The 18,473-nt window shown below is 60.1% G+C and overlaps 1 protein-coding gene across 18 annotated transcripts; it reads right to left on the reverse strand.

The window, feature by feature from the left end:
* Positions 1-647: 647 nt before the first annotated feature.
* Positions 648-18,466, reverse strand: EEF1D (eukaryotic translation elongation factor 1 delta). 18 transcript variants are annotated; one of them, XM_063669180.1, is made up of 9 exons: positions 18,327-18,444; positions 9,987-11,077; positions 7,682-7,802; positions 7,170-7,241; positions 2,137-2,236; positions 1,963-2,063; positions 1,402-1,623; positions 919-1,113; positions 648-759 (listed from the first exon to the last, which is right to left on the reverse strand). In XM_063669180.1, the coding sequence occupies exons 2-9, from the start codon at positions 11,075-11,077 to the stop codon at positions 721-723; spliced, it is 1,941 nt and encodes a 646-aa protein (XP_063525250.1). In that variant the 5' UTR covers positions 18,327-18,444; the 3' UTR covers positions 648-720. The 18 variants fall into 18 exon arrangements, with proteins under 18 accessions (XP_063525250.1, XP_063525249.1, XP_054353402.2 ...); XM_063669179.1 differs by having other exon boundaries at positions 7,682-7,805; XM_054497427.2 differs by lacking the exon at positions 18,327-18,444 and adding an exon at positions 12,802-15,497.
* Between the last annotated feature and the right edge of the window lie 7 nt (positions 18,467-18,473).

Here is an 18,473-nt window from a genome sequence, read left to right on the forward strand (position 1 = left end):
AGAAGTAATCAAGTAATTACACCCTATCCTCTTTCACCCCAATGCAGACACGCGTGGTCCAGGGGAGGGAGCGTGGCCACATATGCTGACCACATACGGCTGTCAGGATGCTGAGGCACAGCTCCACAGAGCCCAGGCAGCCACGCCCTGGCCACCCCAGAACATCATGGGAGGGGCACAATCCCTGGAGCAAGGGGACAGGGATTCCAGAAATGAATGAGGTGAGGGGAGGGCCGGGACACTGACAAAGGGCATGGCAGCAGGGCCAGGTGCCACTGGGACCTCTTTCCTGGACAGTTCCAGGCTTGCACGCTTGCTCCCATGGGGACAGTGCCAACAGGAGGCAGAGTGGTGGGGTGGTGGCCTCTCCAGATAGTGAGCTAACAGTTTCTGTTTCTGGCTTTTTAAACCCCCTGAACTGGACTTGCTTTTCCAATGGAAAGGAGAAGAGGGAGGGCCGGAGCTTTGGGAGGGAGTGGCCAGGAGATGGAGAGACAGGCGGAGGTCTGCTGGGGCCAAGGTGACATGGCCACAGAGGGTGGCAGCAGCCAAGATGACTGTGTGGGAGCAGCAGGGCAGAGATGGGGCTGAGACAGGGAGGGAGACAGGCCAGGTACGAGCAGGAAATGACCAGGATGGAGCCAGAGTGCCGGTCTCAGTCTTTAATCGTGGCAGGGCCTCACGCACGCGCACACGCGCGCACATACACACACTCAGGCTTCAGATCTTGTTGAAAGCTGCGATATCGACACTCTGCACCTGAGGAAAGGCGGAGGGTGATGGTCAGGGCCATTCCCCTACAGCCCACTTGGAGCCAGGAGCCTCCTCTGAGGTGGGGTTCACTCTGGGACTCGCTCCCTGGCATGGGCCAGGGTCCCCAGTCTCCTCTCCCCTCCTCTCCCCGGCCAGCTCACTCACGTGCTCCTCAAACTTGGTGATCTCCTCCTCCAGCAAGTCTGTCCCCACCTTGTCGTCCTCCACCACACACTGAATCTGTAGCTTCCGGATACCATAACCCACGGGCACCAGCTTGGAAGCCCCCCAGACCAGCCCGTCCAGCTGGATAGAGCGCACACAGGCCTCCAGCTGGGCCATGTCCGTCTCATCGTCCCACTGTGGGGAAAGGGGAGGAAAAGCTGGGGTCAGCCACCCTCAGAATACCCAGGAAGTACCTGCATGCACCCTACCCTCAACCACTGTGTGTCCACAATTCTGTTTCCTTAAAGGGCCCACAGAAAACAATCTAAATTCACACCTTCCTGTCCCAAGACTTCTAAACTTGGCTTTAAAGTCTTCCCCAGGACCCAGAGGGGAGGGGGAGGGGGAGGGTCACAGGCTGAGCCAGCTAGGCGGGCACCAGGGCAGTGCCTGGCCCCCTGAAGCCCCACCCCGCCCACTCACAGGCTTGACATCCAGCAGGATGGAGGACTTGGCCACTAGTGCAGGCTTCTTGGCCTTCTTCTCCGCGTACTGCCGTAGCCGCTCCTCCCGCAGCTGTGCCGCCTCTTTGTCCTCCTCCTCATTGTCGCTGCCAAACAGGTCAATGTCATCATCCTCGTCATCCTCTGCTGGTGTGGCTGGCTTCTTGGCTGGGGGCTCCACTTGGCGCATGGGAGAGACATGCTGCCACAGCGGAAGGGATAGGAGGCATGGCTGAGACGCTCCAACCAAGGCCCAGAGCTGCCTGGCCACCTCCTGGCCCTCCTCCCTCCCTTGAGCGCAGGAAGGGCAGCCCCTGTGTACCCCAGCTGTGTACATGCCAGGCCCCAGGAAAGACAAAAACTGCCTTCACCTGCCCAGGGGATTAGCGCAGGCCTAACTGTAAACCTTCCTGGGGACCTGAAGACTCCAGTATCCTGACTGCCAGCTCATCACTGCTGCTGGGGCCAGCCCACAGGGAGACGTGGAAGCCAGCAGGGCCACGTGGTCCCCTGCAGTGTCAGGCGTGGGGAGAGCATTCACCTGGGTCTGCGGGGTCGTGGCCCGGTGGCCAGGCGAGCTCTTCTCCAGCACATTCAGCCGGGCCTCCAGCTTGGAGATGGCCTGCTGCAGCTCCTGTACCACTAGGGGGCAAGGGGAGCACGGTTAGATGGCAGAGGCCAGGGACAGCCCCAACCCACTGGCCCGGGGCCTCACCGCCACGCAGGCTCTGGTTCTCCACTTCCAGACTGGCGATCCGGACGACGAGCTCGCTGTGGTCTCCGCTGGGGCCGCTGGAGGCCCCGGGGCCTGAGCTCTGCAAGGCAGGAGGAGGGGAGGGCTCAGTGCCCAGCCTGCTTCTAGGGTCCCCTCAGAGGCTCCAGTCACCTCCACTGGGTCCCCCTGCCATGCTCAGGACTGTGGGAACTCACGGAAGGAAAACTACAGCTCGGGAGAGCAGGAGGTGCCCCCTGCTTATGCCCAGCTCAAACTTATGATCTCAGAGGTGGCGACCACCACAGACCACAGTGAAATTCTCAGCCAGGCAAAGTCCAGGACAGGAGGCTCTTGGTGCCCCAAAGACGGAGGCTGTGGGGAGCTGGGCCATGGCTGCTGCTGCCCAGCGGGATCCTGCTGAGCAGCCAGGCTCAGAGGCTGGGTGGGAAGTGGTGAAGGACTCACAGTCCTAGGGACAACCTGGGACAGGCCTCAGGGGACCAGGTAGCACTGGAAATGGGAGGCGGGAGCAGCTGAGGGCCCAGTGGGGGAAGAAGGAAGGAGCCCACCCGTGTGGGCAGCAGCCACCCAAAGCTTTGTCTCCCTGGGCCTCACGCCTGCCATCTCACTCAGCAGGCCAGTTTCTAGGTGATCCAGGGCCCCAAGCCCACCTCGTACTTTGCCATAGCTGAGACTGATTGATGCCTCGGGGCCCAGACAGGCTCCCAGCCTCCTGGCCCTTAACACTAGCCAGTCCTTAGGCATCTACCTGCACGCATGGGCCATTTAGCCTGCCCACCCACAGGATGACTCTAAGGGCAGGGTGTACCTGGCTGCATGGAGCTCTCAGCCAACCCCATCTCGGCAGCTCCCCGGGGCTCCCTCTCTGTGGGGAGGGGCCTGGAGTAGCTGGGCAGGCAAAGCTGCTCCTTGCAGCAGCTGCGGACATACTCAGGCCTTTGCCCAACGTGCAGCCCCATCCCTGGGGCCTTCCTGTCACCGTCCTTGGGACCATGCTGTGGGGAATGCTTGTTTATGTATCTGGAGAGGGTGGGAGCTAAACCCCGCAGATCATGGGCAAGGCCGAGCCAAGACTGGCCCAGGAGGCCCACCTGGCAGCAAGGCCAGAAAGAAATGGACAGGGAAAGGCCAGACTGGCAGAGGCGCATGAATGGTGGTGGGGGTGCAGGAGGCACCAGCAGAAACTCTTGACAAGCTCTGGGGCAGAAGCTGGAGCACAGGAGGGCCAGGCTTTGGGGCGTCAGGGGGCGGGGAGAATCACAGCAGACCTCCTGAGGGAGTGGGGCTGGGTCCTGAGGAGGCCAGAATCTGTGAGTGGCAGGGCCAGGGCACCTGAGGCCTCATGCATCCCACACAGCAGGCCCAAGGACAGGGAAAAGGTCCCCTCTGGAGGAAGCACTAAGTCAGCACTGGCCCTGGGCTGCCTGATGAGCAGTGGGGGCCATTTCACCACTGCCTGGCTCTGCGGGCCACTAGGCCAGAGCCCACAGCGCTCAGGCCACAGGGAGAGCCCCCTCCTTTGATGCTGACTCAGGGGGGGACTAGGGATGCCAGGCATCAGAGTCCCTGAGCACAGCTTCAACGGGGCAGGCTCAGGTCACCCAGTGCGGTCACAGCGGGCCTCAGAGAGCCCCTCAGGGACTTGGGGGATGCCAAAGGCAAACACTTCAGAGCCAGACCCATGCCTGTAACCCTGTGCCAGCACCACGTTCCCAGAAACCCTGCAGTTCTGAAACCCCAGTGTCTGCTGAGCACTCCCACCCCAAATCCAAGATGAGACTGGGCCCCTGCCATGGGCTGAATAATGTCCTTCCAAATCCACATGCTGGAGTCTTATCCTCCAGTATCTTAGAATGTGACCTTATTTGGAGACAGGGCCTTTACAGAGATAACTGTCACTGAGGGGCAGGGGGCTAATCCAATCTGACTGGTGTCCAATAAGAAGACATCAGGACACACACACACTCAGAGGGATGACCGTGTGAAGACACGGAGAAGACCGTCTACATGCTGAGAGAGGCCTCAGGAGAAACCAGCCCTGCTGCCACCTCCATCATGGACCTCCAGCCTCCAGAGCTGTGAGAAAATACATGTGGTTTAAGTCACCCAGTCTATGGACCTTTGTTATGGCAGCAAACCAGTCCCTAAGCCCTAACAGTGTGACCACCTGCCTGTCCCAGAGACCATGACCTTAGGGTTGACCCCACACAGCCAGGGCTGAAGAGTTCCTGCAGCCCCAGGGCCAAGCCCTCGACCGCTGCCTTCTGGGCACTGGAGCGCAACAGGCCTGACTTGGGTGCAAAAATCTGTGCTCCCTTAATCTCATGTCTGCCTAGCCTGGACTTGGTCAGATGCCTGGGCAAGCCAGGGGTGCAAGCCCTCAGAACGCAAGGCACAAAGGAGCACCCCACCTGGCAGACAGGAATGGCAGCGCTTCCTGGGCCCCCCACCCAGGGATGCCCAGCTTATGGCCCGGGAGCCAGCACACCCCTAGCTGGCTGTGGCAGACAGAATAAGGGCCCCTGCAAAGATACCCACATACAAGTCCGCAGAGCTTGTAAATATGGCCTCCCATGGCAAAAGGAATTCTGCAGATGGGATAAGATTAAGTTAAGTGGATCTCAAGAAGGAGAGAGGATGCTGGATCACCCAGGTGGGCCCACTGTCATCACAAGGGCCCACACTAGGCAGCAGGAGCGAGGGAGGGGAGAGGGAGGCTGAGTGAGAGACAGCTGCCTAGGAGCCTTGGGCCAAGAACTGTGAGCAGCTTCCAGCAGCCAGAAGAGACAAGGAAGCGGATTCTCCCCCCAGAGACACCAGAAGGACCACAGCCTTGATTTTGCCCCCATAAGATGATCTCAGACTTCTGGCCTCCAGAACTGTAAGATGAGGAACTTGTGCTGTTTTAAGCCTCGGAAGTGTGGCAACGTTACAGCAACAAGTGGAAACCAACACAGATCTTGGCCCAGGAAGTGGGGTGCTGCTGGAATGCCTAACAATGTGGAGATGGCTTTGGAGTTGGGCAGTGGTGAGGCGGGAAGAATTTTGAGGAGTGTGACAGAAAAACCCTAGACGGCCAGGCACGGTGGCTCACACCTGTAATCCCAGCACTTTGAGAGGCCGAGGTGGGCGGATCATAAGGTCAGGAGTTCAAGACCAGCCTGGCCAACATGGCCAAACCCCGCCTCTACAAAAAAAAAAAAAAAAAAATCAGCTGGGCTTGGTGACAGGCACCTGTAGTCTCAGCTACTTGGAAGGCTGACACAGAAGAATCGCTTGAACCCCAGAGGTGGAGGTTGCAGTGAGTCAGGATCATGCCACTGTACTCCAGCCTGGGCGACAGCAAGACTGTCCACAACCCACCCACCCCCGCCAAAAGAAAAACCCTAGCCTGTCTTGAGCACCCTGTTGGCAGAATTCAGATGCTAAGCCCCTCGGTGAAGACTCAGAGGAGGTGAGAGCAGGGCAGAGAAAACACATCATCTTCTAGAACAACCTACTAAGCCTAAACTGCCACGAACATGCTGTTAGTAGGAATACGGATTTTAAAAAATGACAGCGGGGGCGGGGGACGATGGGCCACACAGGAGCGCTCCCTTCAAACCTCACGTGACCCGCCAGGCTGGACTGTGAAACTGCCTGGGACTAGTGATGCCGTTTCCTTCTTCTTTTTCCCATTTTGAAAGGGAATGCCTGTCCCACAATTGTATTTTGGGAGCAGATAACTTGTTTTCCAGTTTCACTGGTCCACAGATGGAGAGGAATTTTGCCTCAGGATGGACCACGCAGTCCCCCATGCCTGACTGGATGGGATTCTGGACTTTGGAGGGACATTGTGGGGGACCCAGGCTTCTGCAGATGTTGGTGGGGAGCAATGCACCTTACAAATGAGACAATGAGAATCTCCGACGCCCACGTCCCAACCCCCAGAGCCTGCAAATCCACTACCTTACATGGCAAAAAGAAGAATCGGCAAATACAATTAAATTCAGGATCTTGAGGTAGGGAACATCCTGGACCTGGGATCCTGGTGGGCCCAAAGCAAGCACAAGAACCATGTAAGTGACGGAGGCAGGAGGCTCGGAGAGAGGCGTGAGATGGAAGTGGAGGCGGGGCGGGGATGAGGCTGCCTGCTGGGCACCTCGAAACAAGCAACGTGGGCATCCACCGGAATCTGGAAGAGGCAAAGGAACAGACTCCTCCTGAACCTTCGGAAGGACGGCAACCTTGCTGACACGGGGGACAGCCTCGTGAGACACATTTCAGATTTCTGGCCTGGAAACCCGGCATGATACAGATGTACTGTTTCCAGCGTGAAGCTGTGGAAAGCCATAGCAGCAGCCACAGAAACACTGACGCCGTTCTTGGGGCCAGGACAGCACCCCGTCCCGGGGAGAACGCAGTCCCAACTCCTCGGGAACACCAGGGCTGCCACCGCCCGGAGGACACCCCTTCCCCAGCCAGCCTGTCAGGCCGCAGCTACTGCCTCCAACTCCTGATCTTGGCCCGGGGCCTGGAGGCCAAGCAGGGATAAAGGGCTCCTTCTGGGTCTCCAGCTCAAGACGGTGCCAACTCTAGGCTCTGAACTCCTTGCGCCTTGCAGAACCACCACTTCTCTCTCCCCAGTGAGGCAAGATCTGAGGGAATGCAGGAAGGCCCGGCAGACACAGTCCTGCCACAGGGAGCAAGCAGGGAGGCACAGGCTCTCATGGCAGGCGCCCACGGCGCGCCCTGCGAATGGCACCACTCAGCTCCCAGCCGGCCCCGCAGGAGCGGCCAGTGTGACCGCCAGCCGGCAGACGAGGTAAGCACGGAAGGGACGCGAGAATAAGAACACTGTCCATGGCAGTCCGGGCCTGGAGGCCACAGAGCCACACGTCCCAAGGAGCACAGCGCTGTGCACTCTGCCCTGACTCTGCTGTGAAGCCAAAACAACCAGCAGCATCAGGAAAAATCAGACGTGCTACTTGGCCGAGCAGGAGCCCGCGGGTCCGTGGGCCGCGGGTACTCACTCCAGCCAGGGATTTCTGGATGTTCTCTCTGGCTCTCGCAATGTCACGGAGGATCACGCTGGCGCCGTTCTCCTGCAGACAGTGCAGAAAGAACCAGTCTTTTTTTTTTATTATTAAAAAAGAATTTAATTAAAAAACAAACCAAAAAACCCCATGAATCCTCACATACAGACAGCAAGAAAGTACTGCACAGAACAAGAGCTCAGCGGGCCAGAAAAGCGGGAGGTGCCCGAGGCCGTGACGACAGGCAAAGGCGCCCATGTCTGCGGGGGAAGGAGTGCCAGGCCTGGCCCCACACCATGTGCACAGGCGCTGGCAGGAGGGCCCTGAGCAGACCCAGCCCGGGGGCCCAGCCAAGGCCGCCTGTCCCAAGACCCCACTCCCAGCTCCCACAGCAGAGCCACTGGGCCAGGGTGCCTCTGCCCTCCTGGCCTGGCTGAACCCGCCTTGTGTGCCCCGGCCACTCCTGTCGGGCAGCAGAGCCGCCTAGCCACCCCACGTGCAGCTCTCACCTGGCGGGAGGCACCTGCCACAGGCCCGTTCATCTGCTCGTAGAATCTCCTTTCTGCGTCGTCATATTTGAACTTGTCGAACCAGATCTTCTCATGTGCTAGGAAGTTTGTAGCCATTTTTCTGCTGGGAGGGGAAAGAGGCAAAGTCAGCATGGCTGGGAAGTGGGGCCGAGATAGCCCTGGCCTCAGCCTTCCCCACAGAGACCCTCATCAGAACAGCCCAGAACAGCCCAGAAGCACCAGGGTGCGGTGGGGCTGACACCCGCTTCAGACACCAGCGGTTCTCCACAAAGCAACACCAAGCCCATAAGCCCTCACCCCACATGGCATCCCCAGGCCTGTCTTCCAGACGAGGAGTTCTCAAAGTGTGGTCCAAGAACCTCTGGGGGTCCCAAAGCCCTTCCCTTTCACTCACATGAAGCTGGGTTTATGTCAAACAGCTGGAGTGTGGAGGTAGGTATGAGGGCCCAGCTGCCTCCCACTAAGCCAGACACCCGAGAGATTTGCAAAAACCTCAAGTAAGGCCATTCTGCTCACTGTATTTTTTGGTTATGGGAAAAGTATTTCTCATTAAAAAAAAAAAAAAAGATGTTAGTAATATGTAACAAGTTTCTTCTTCAACAAATAAGTACACTTAACATTTCTGAGTTTTTTTTTTTTTTGGTGAGATGGAGTCTCACTCTTGTTGTGCAGGCTGGAATCAGCGGCGCGATCTTGGCTCACCGCAACCTCCGCCTCCTGGGTTCAAGCAATTTTCCTGCCTCAGCCTCCCCAGTAACTGGGACTACCAGTGCGCACCACTGTGCCTGGCTAATTTTTTGTATTTTTAGTAGACAAGGTTTCACCATGTTGGCCAGGCTGGTCTTGAACTCCTGACCTCAGGTGATCACCCGCCTCGGCCTCCCAAAGTGCTGGGATTACAGGCGTGAGCCACCGTGCCCGGCCCATTTCTCAGTTTTAATTGCTAATGTGGTAAAAATCAATAGATACAATGAAAGCTCTTTGGGGTCCTGAGAGCAAGAAGGTTGAGAATTGCTGCCCTAGACAGGGACCATGGCCCGCAGGCAAATCCAGCCTGTGGTTTTACTGGCACAAAGCCCCACCTCGTGCTGCTCCCACTGGCCAGCAGCAGAGGAGCTGGGCAGATGACTCTGTGGCCGGGGCCCAGACCCTCTGGTTCTTTATGGAGTCTGCTGCCCCCCACCCTGGACTGGCCAAGACCCTCCTACTGTCCAACCAAGTACAACAGAACTGTCCCCATCCTGCTCTGCCGCCAGTCTGTGTGTGGACTCCAGACCATCGCAGGACCTTGTCAAGTGTCCTCTCGGTAACAAAGGGCTGGAGTCTGTGAGCCTCCTCCGCGTCCCTGACCCAGGACACTCTTGGCAAGGAGGGACCAGGCCATTGTGAACACCAGGGCAGGTGGAAGGGCAGCAGGTAGCATTCCCCTATGGGGTCCCGCCCTCAGGTTATCTTGTCAACCGGCAAATCCAGACCCCTGGGGGTCCAAGGTTGGAACCACTTCCTTGGGGGCCTAGGCAGCTGCTTGGGACCTTCAGAGTCCTTCCCTGACTCAGCCCGCCCCACCACCAGGACACCATTGCCAACAGGCCAGCCTCGCCACTTCCATGCCTTCTGTATTCCCTTCCAAGTCCAATCGCCCACCCACCTGCCTGGCCCCAGAGACCGCTGCTGGGGTTGCGCCTGCACCCTGGAGCAAGCCCCCAGCACCCAGAGGGAGGTCGCACAGACCGGGCACCCTGGGATGGAGGCCACCTGACCAGCCACATGCCCATGCATCTGAGACGCCACCATCTTCCCTCAGAGGTGGTTTCAGGTGACAAGGAAAGCTGGGGGTGCACAGGATGGGCAGGCAGGGACACATTGGCTCCCACATCTCATCGCAAGGGAGCGCTAGGGCCAGAAACCAGCTTCAATGCTTCCCACCCCTATGAGTAGCCTTGTCTTCTCAGCCCTGGCATGTGACAGCCACAGGGGACTCGGGGAGCTTCCCAGCCAAAGAGGGACCCTGGGCGAGGCAGAGATTCTGCCCTGTGCTGAGCCCTTCCCTGCCCCCATCCAGACAGCCCGGGACTTTGTAACCCCAAGCAGTGTCCCTGGAACCCACAAGCGCAGCACCACCTTTACTCAGCCTGCTCCTGCATTCAACTCTGCTGGGCCCACGGGTCTCGGGGAGCCCCCACCCTAGGTGGGCAGGGGAGGAAGCTGGAGGAGCCCCAGCCTGGGACGGCTGTCCCTGTGCCCACAGCCCAGGCTGGGTGCCCACCCAGCACGTTTCTCCTACTTGGGTCTCAGGCTGGACACAGACGGGCCAGACCGAGGACCAGGTCGGTGAGACAGGGAGGCAGCTTCGAGGCACCAGGCCATGCGCAGGGCCTCGGCAGCGTGGTGGCGGCACTCGGCGCTGTCGTAGGCAGGCTTGCTGAGCCAGGGGGCCTCTGCATCCTTCTGCAGGAAGTAACAGTAGGGCAAGGCAGAGAGGGCCTCCCCATTGGCCCGCCGCGGCCCGGCCCGCTTGTTCCCTAAGATGTTGCGGCCCCGCCGGTCTTTGCGGCCCCGCCGGGCACCCTCGGCCAGGCCGGCTCGCTCTTGCAGGCGCACCTTCCCTGGGGGATGGCCGTCAAACAGGGCCTCGTAGAAGCCCCTCTCGGCTGCATCATACTGGGGCTTCTCCAGCCACACCTCCCGAACCAGTGCCTGCAGGCTGCCCAGCGGGGGCTGGCCATTGACCGGTGGGCTGGGCTGGTGGGCCAGGTCGGGGACGGCCACCTGCTGGCCTGTGTTGGGAGTCCCCTGCCTGCGGCTGCCCTCGGGGGCCAGCAACGGGGCCTGAGACCACTCCACAAAGGCCCGCTCAGCCTGGTCGAAGGAGGACTTGTTGACCCAGATCCCCCAGGTCACATGGTGGCAGGCCACCTGGTTTCCATGGGTGCAGAGACCCCAAGGGGCCAAGGCAGGAGGCCGGGCTGCCTGGGCAGCCACATCTGCCAGCTTCTGGCGGTAGGAGCTCTCTGCCTGGTCGAAAAGTGACTTGTCCAGCCACACGCATTCGGCCGAGAGGCCCAGGAAGGCCAGGTCCGCGGGGCCGAGCCCGCTCTTGGGGGAGCACTTCCTCTTTTTGTGCAGGGGCTTCCTGCTGTCCTGGCTCTTCCTGGGATCACTCCTGCTGCCGCCGTCAGGGGCCTCTGCCTCATCAGCGTCCTCAGGGTCGTCCTGGCCAGGCCCATTCACGGCTGGCCCCTCGTCTGGCAGCTGCTGGGCGGAGGCGGCCGCCTGCGTGGCCTCGTGCTCGTAGAAGCGCCGCTCGGCCTCCTCATACTTGTGCTTGTCTTCCCACACGGTCTCCAGGGTGCAGGAGGCCTTCCCGCTCCTCATCTTCCGGACACAGCGATAAAAAGCAAGCAGAGGGCAGAGTTGCAACACAGCGGGTGGCCGCAGCCCCGTGCCCGCCCTCCCCGTGGCTGCCCTCCCGGGGCAGGGGCTGAGGATGCTCCCCAGTGGGGCTTCCATGAGATGACATTGAAGGACGTCAAAGTCAAGCCCATGTGGGGGATGTTTTGTTGTAAAGAGAAAACAGGGCCGGGCGCGGTGGCTCATGCCTGTAATCTCAGCACTCTGGGAGGCCAAGTGCCTCCCAATACGTGAACAACACATAACTTTTTTAGTGAATGTATGGCCCGTGAAGTATCTGAGACATACTTATACTAAAAATTTTTCATCATTTATCTGAAATAAGCTTTAACTGGCTAACTAGCTTTCCCTGCATTTTTGCACAGGCCAGGCCTGGCCACCCCACCGTGGTGGCTGGTGTTCCCATTCTACAGAACGGTCTCTGTAGCTGTGGCTGTCCTGGCCACGCCACTGCCACACCCAGAGCACCCTCAAAGTTCTTACAAAAGAGGGAGCCTCGGCCAGGCGCGGTGGCTCACACCTGCAATCCCAACACTTTGGGAGGCCGAGGCGGGCAGATCACAGGGTCTGGAGACTGAGACCATCCTGGCTAACACATTGAAACCCTGTCTCTACTAAAAATAAAAATAAAAAAATTAGCCAGGCGTGGTGGCAGGCGCCTGTAGTCCCAGCTACTCGGGAGGCTGAGGCAGGAGAATGGCGTGAAGCTGGGAGGCGGAACTTGCAGTGAACCGAGATGGCGCCACTGCACTCCAGCCTGGACAACAGAGCAGGGCGAAAAAAAAGAGGGAGCTTCTCTGTGGGCCTGACTGTCCTCCCCGGGAGGGGCCGGGTGGCCGGGCAGAGGGTGGAGTGCCCACTCATGAAGGGTCACATCAGGAGGAGACTCCAGGGAGGATGCTAGTGACCAGTGTGTAGAAAGGAGGAGCCAAGTGCCTGGAGCACTGAGACGGCTCAGGGCTCTCTATCAGCTGCCCCCACCTCCCAGCTGGAGTCCATACCTTTGGGTCCATCCAAGCTAAAGGGGAATCATGGGGATCTCACAGTCCCAGGACATCCGGGCCCCCTCTAAGGTTTTGGTTCTGTGTGATGTTGAGGGACCATCTTGGTGGGAGGCAGGTTGTGAGGCTCCACTCCCCACTTGCTACCGTGGCCTGGGAGCCTCAGCCTCCTCCCTGGATGTGGTGTTCCCTCAAGCTGTGGGTGACCTCAGTCACCTGCTGCCCCAGTGCTCCAGCATCCATGGGGAATCCTGCCAGGGGCACGCTCTGCTCCCAGGCGTCCAGTGTGGTGTTACAGAAAGGACAGGCCCAGAAGGCCAGGGGCAAATCTGCTCTTGGGATGCAGGTCAGCACCCCAGCCCGCGCTCGGCCTGCGATAGCTTCCTCCCCAGCCATGCCCGACTCGAGGCTCTGCTCCCCAAAAGCAGAAACGCCTGGGCCTAACCAACACCTAGGAGCACCCTCAAGAGGGGGCTGTGCAGCTGCCCCTCACAGACACCGCTGCTATTCTGCTGCCTCCACAGGTGTGTCTAGTGGAGCCTGAGGGCAGACCCAGTGGCCCCAGGGCACGTGGCTGTGACTGGGACCACCTGCCTGGTCTGCACCCAGAGGGAGGCAGCCTTCGGTCAAGAGCAGACCCTTCACACCAGCGGCTATGGGTCTACGCCCCTCTTCTAACATCCTTACCCAACAAAACCAAGGCTGGCTCCAACGCCCCCGTGCGGTGCTGAGCTGTCTGCGCTCCACCCAGGCAGGGAGGACTTTTGGGAAGGCCCCGCGCACTGCACTCTGAAGCCTCTAAGTGGAACATGGAGTTCTTTGCGGGTATGTGGCCAGAATCTCTCAGTCCCAGCAACAAGTTCTAATGGCACCAACGAGCAACCAGGGCCAGGAGGCCACAGGGCCCATGAAGAAGCTCCCTAGGCTCCCCTGCTCATTCCTTCCCCAGGCTGGGGCAGCACTTACCAAGGCCAGGCTGATGGGCAGAGGCAGGGGTTGTGGGTTGGGGGTGGGGTGGGAGCAAGAGCCCAGGAGACAGGGCATTGTGACATCGTGCGGTGGTACCCCCGCCAGTCTCTCTGCTTCCATGGAGCCGTGCAGGTCCCATCGGCAGTGCCACTAAGCTGGTCCCCAGTGTCAATGCCCTACCAGACTTTACTGGCCAAAGTGGCCTCAGACTATGTTCTTGGGGGCTCCGGGCAGAAGCTGCCGCTCAGGGAGGGGAAGCCACTTCAAGGCTCCTGCCGAGACCTGGCACTGCCACCAGTTCCCCGCAGGGAGCCGCATGTCAGCTGCTGACCTGCCAGCCCAGGCCAGGACCCTGCTCACGGCCACACAGGGTGTCCACCTGCTGCTGCCCCATCCAGAAAACCCAATTCCTCCACTTTACAGATGGGAAACTGCAGCCCCTCTGCGCAGACTGGGCCACGTACAGGTGGTCTTGGGTTCCCTCGGGTGCAGTGATGGCTGGGGGTTCCCCGGTCAAATGAAGGGGAATGGGGCACGAGGACAGGCGAGTACTTACTTTGCTTTGGCCTCCTAGGACAGCATGAAGGAAAAGCAGCAAGGTTAGAGGCAGCCAAAAAGACTAACCGGGTCAGACACAGCAGCAGGTCGGCCCGAGCCAGCCGGGGGCCTTTCCAGAAGCTGCTTGGCGAGGTGGTGTGGAGGTGACATTGGTGGAGACAGAAGCTGAGTGCCAGACAGACCCGCCACCACCACAATCCCAGGTGGCAGCTGAGTCCACACGCTCGAGGCGGCGTCACTCCGTTATCCCCTGAAAGGGGAGCTCTTGGGATTACTGTTAGCTGGAGCCTAGGCAGGCCCTGAGGGACAAGCAGGGACCACTATCTGAGCCAACCTTTCCCAAATCCACCCACCCTGTCGTCACCTGAGAAAGGCAGCCTGAGACAAGGTAAGCCAACGCCCACAAGCATCCCCTGGAGCTGCCAAGAGCTCCCCCAAGCCCCTCCCCTGCACTGCCCCTGTGTCCGGTCTGCTGAAGGAGGCCCGGAAGATGACAAGGACCCTCAAGGGGGAGGCAGCCCAGGGCCCACGTTGGTACAGGGCCTCTCTCTCAGCAGGAGCCACCGTCAACACAGGGCTGGCACCCAAGGGCCCCAGCACAAGCCGCAAAGGCCTCCCAGACTCACTCTGCTACAGTGTGCACACAAGGACAGAGCCTTCACCCCGTTCACTCCTTGGCTGGAGACACCAGGTGTCCTGCCCCTAATCTCACAAGAGCCACCTCAGAAACCCTGCAAGCTCTGGGAAGGGCAGCTGGGCACAGCTGAAAGCCCAGCCACCAGCCCGTGTCCTGGGTGGGACTGGGCAGGAGGGGCCACCTCCTACTGCTGATCAACCCGAGAGCCCTGGCTGGGATCCGACTTCCTTCACCAATGGGAGCTCCAGGGCCCTGCCCACCTCTGTACACCCCACACTGCAGCAGGGAGCACCCTGCAGGGAGGAACTGGGCACCCTGCAGGGGTCTGGTGGAGACAAGGATGCTACGGAGGCAGCTGCCGCATGGGACCAGTAAGAGAGATCTTGGGTGGGCTTCCCTGCAGAGAGGAAGCCCTCTGGAGACACCATAGTGAGTCATGCTGGAGACCTAGAGGCCAGGCCCGTCACCTGGGGAGCTGGCCACTAACAGCGGGCAGAGAGCCTCCCAGGACAGCCAGCACAGCCCCCCACACATCCGAGCCCACCTCCTCATTTCCCCGCTTCCCGCGTTCCCAAGCACAGGAGGACCTGCCGGACCAAGCGCACCATCTCTCCTAACAGAGATCGAGTCTGAGCTTCAACGCTTCGCCGACGACAGGCACATGCAGGACGCAACGACTTTTTCAACTGCATCCCTACAAACGGTCAGCCCCTTCGCTCCTGCAGTTTATCCAAGCTCAGGAGGAGCTTTCTAAAGAGAACACAGGGAGACAGCCGGCTGCCAGAGAAGCAGTCTTGGAAACGCCAGAGCCAGGCCCCAGGGGGAAATGGCCCAAGTGTCCCCACTCTGCTCCTTGGAAGCAGGCCAGGCTTACCACCAAGGCTCTTCCCTGAGGGGCAGACAGTGTCTGCCAAGCACCTGAGCCTCTGGCAGCTGCCCAGAGTTTGAGAGTGCCGTGGGGTCCTGGCTTTGGAAGGCTCCACCCAGCTAATGGGGCCTGTGACACAGGTGGCACCCAGCAAGACCCACTGCAGCGGCATGGCCCTCACAGCCTCCCGTCCCTGTCCTGGGAGCAGCCATGGCAAAGACTCCTACCCAGAACACTCCAGGTCAGGAGGGCAGGGCCCTGAGGAAGGTGAGGACATCCTGGAGAGCTGTGGCCACCAAGGTGCTGCACAGCCTGGAGGTCTCCACACACCTGGGCAAACGGAAGCTTTCTGGGAGGAGCTGGCTCCCAGGCCCTGCCCTCCATGCCACCCCATCACAGTCGCACACACAGACAGGCTCCTGGATTGTCCACCCTCCACAGGGAGAAGTCAGGGAGGTGGGCGGGGGATGGGGTCAGCCACCGGCTCAGCCTGTGCACGCCCACCCCTCCCAGCAGCACCCCTCTCCGGCCCACCTGGCTGGCCTGAGACTGTGGACTGGCACTGCCTGAGAGAACTTTCAGTATCCTCAGTGCCCAAAGGGCGCGATGACTAGCCCTTAAAATGAGGCTGGAGCCCCTGAGGAAGCAGGTCTTTAGGCAGAACCACCACACGGCAGAGCAGCGCAGCGCACAGGACTTCCTGCCTGGAGTGAGGCCTTTGGTCTTTTTTTTTTTTTTGAGACAGAGTCTCCCTCTGTCACCAGGCTGGAGTGCAGTGGCGCGATCTTGGCTCACTGCAACCTCCAACTCCCCGGTTCAAGCGATTCTCCCGCCTCAGCCTCCCAAGTAGCTGGGACTACAGGCATGCGCAACCACGGCCAGCTAATTTTTGGGTTATTTTTGAGACGGAGTTTCACTCTGTCACCCAGGCTGGAGTGCAGTGGTACGATCTCAGCTCACTGCAACTTCCACCTCCCGGGTTCAAGCGATTCTCCTGCCTCAGCCTCCTAAGTAGCTGGGGTTACAGGCATCTGCCACCACACCTGGCTAATTTTTTTTTGTATTTTTAGTAGAGATGGGGTTTCACCATGTTTGCCAGGCTGGTCTCGAACTCCTGACCTCAGGTGATCTGCCTGCCTTGGCCTCCCACAGTGCTGGGATTACAGGCGTGAGCCATGCGGCTGGCCTAATTTTTGTATTTTTAGTAGAGATGGGGTTTCACCATGTTGGCCAGGATGGTCTCGATCTCCTGACCTCGTGATCTGCCCGCCTCAGCCTCCCAAAGTGCTGGGATCACCAGCATGAGCCACCGCGCCCGGCCGCCTTTGGTCTTTTTAAGAGAAAAAACTCCACAGCTCCACATTCCCACTCAGCCACTTTCCTGTCTGACTCCTGGATATTCCAGCCCTACTGGGAAACGCCAGCCTGTCCTGCATACCTCAGAGCACTCACTGTAGCTACCCAACCCACCCTGCCCCAGGCCGAGCCCCACCCCAACCGCGTCTTTTCTTAAATGCCACTGCAGGTCAGCTCCATGTCCAGCCCTGCTTGAGGGGCTCTGGCCGACCTGCCTGCCCGGCACAGCCCCTGTGCCTCCTGGGTGACTCCAGCACTGCACAGGCTTTCTGGAACCCCTGACAATACCCACGCCACACCTCACACGGCACCCTTGGCTGTCAGCGAGGCGGGAGAGCTGGAGACCTGTGGCAGGCTCCTACACCAGCACTTAGCATAACTCACTGCCACCAGCTTCCAACACACTGATGTCACCTTAAAACACTGGCACAGGATGATGACCCACAAATCCTCAATGCCACATTTCCTGTCCTCAGCCCCCAGAAGGCTGACGCCAGTGCACAGCACAGCCCAGGTACTCTGTCCATCATCAAGCACGTGTGCCCACCTGTGCTAAACCTTGCACCCTCACCCAGCAACCCGGGAGCAAAGCCCAGAGGGCCTAGTCCTCCAGAGGGCCTAGTCCTCCAGAGGGGGCGGGAGGCAGCGGGGGCTCTGCCGGCTGGGCGCTTACTCTGCCAGCACTGACTGCGTGTGAACCCTGCAGCAGCCCAGGGGAGATGCTGCTGTCTCACAGGATTGGCACTGCGCCCAGAAAGCCTCTACAGAGGCAGGTCTAGGAGCCTGGCTGGGCCTGAGGCATGTGGTGAGAAGGTGAAGGTGAGCGTCTACTTCCTCAGAGGACGCCCGGAGGCTCCTTCCACACCTGCCCAGCACCTCAGCTGCATCCCCCACCCCCAGAACAGGGCTGGGCACACACAGGGGCTCCGGAAGTAACCAACTGCCTGCGAGCCAGCTGCTTAAGACTCACAGGGTCCAGATGACGGGGTGGTCGGAGCTGTAGAAGGAGGCTGCTCAGGTGAGATGGCCTGGCCTGCCTCCCTGGGAGGTGAGCCACAGGCACTGTCAACTTAAGAAGCACCCGCCCTGTCAGGCAGGGACAACCCCAAGTTTAGCTACACAGTTCTTTTGCTGCCAGGCGGTCCTTCATTCTGGAAACCAATCCTGACGTCTCATCAGGTCCCCAACCCACTCCGCCCCCTTTGCCTTCTTCCTTCCACTTAAAGCCTCTGAAAGTACTACTTCTTAGCAACAGCATCTCCGCCCCCTTCAGAGACTGCCCGACCACCCTATCCAAATCAAGACACAGAAATTTTGACCCAGTCACAGTACAGGCTTATTCCTTTCCGTGCTCACTAGCGTCTAAGTTCCAAGAGTGCTGCGTCCGTGCCTATCCCCTCTGTGCTCAGCTGATGCGTGCAGTAACTGGTGCTTAACAAACACGTGGTGTACGAAGGTCTGAGGCCAGAGGAACAGCTGGGGCAGATGTCTGGTCTCCCGCGGAGACGGCAGCAAACACAGGCCTTAGGCCCCAGCAGCCCGGCCGAGGGGCTTCCACGACCGGGATGCGCCGTGAGCCAGTGCTCCCGGCGCCCCCGGCCCGCGAACGCCCTCCAGGCAGGCCACGTGGCCTCCGCCGCCCCGCCTCTCTGCGCTCGCCCCAAGAGCCGCACTTGGCCCACGGCCCCTAAGCCCGCGCTGGCGCACTTGCGCCTCAGTCCCTAACGGCGCGAGCTTCTGGCGCAGCCCGGGCCGCCCGCCCTCCCGGCCCCTCGGGCGTCTCTGTCGCGCCCGACTCCTTCCGGCGGGGGCCGCGGTACTCACACGCCAGCCAAGGACGCGGCGACCAAGGAGGAGGAATCGGTGGACGCGGGAAGACTGATGAAAGGGAGGGCCGCCCGGGTCGCGCACGGGAAATGAAGCACTGGGCTCTACCAAGAGCCACGGGCCGGAGGCCCGGGGGGGACGCGA

This window comes from Pongo pygmaeus, chromosome 7 (genome assembly GCF_028885625.2).
Source record: "Pongo pygmaeus isolate AG05252 chromosome 7, NHGRI_mPonPyg2-v2.0_pri, whole genome shotgun sequence".
In the NCBI taxonomy this organism is placed as follows: domain Eukaryota; kingdom Metazoa; phylum Chordata; class Mammalia; order Primates; family Hominidae; genus Pongo; species Pongo pygmaeus.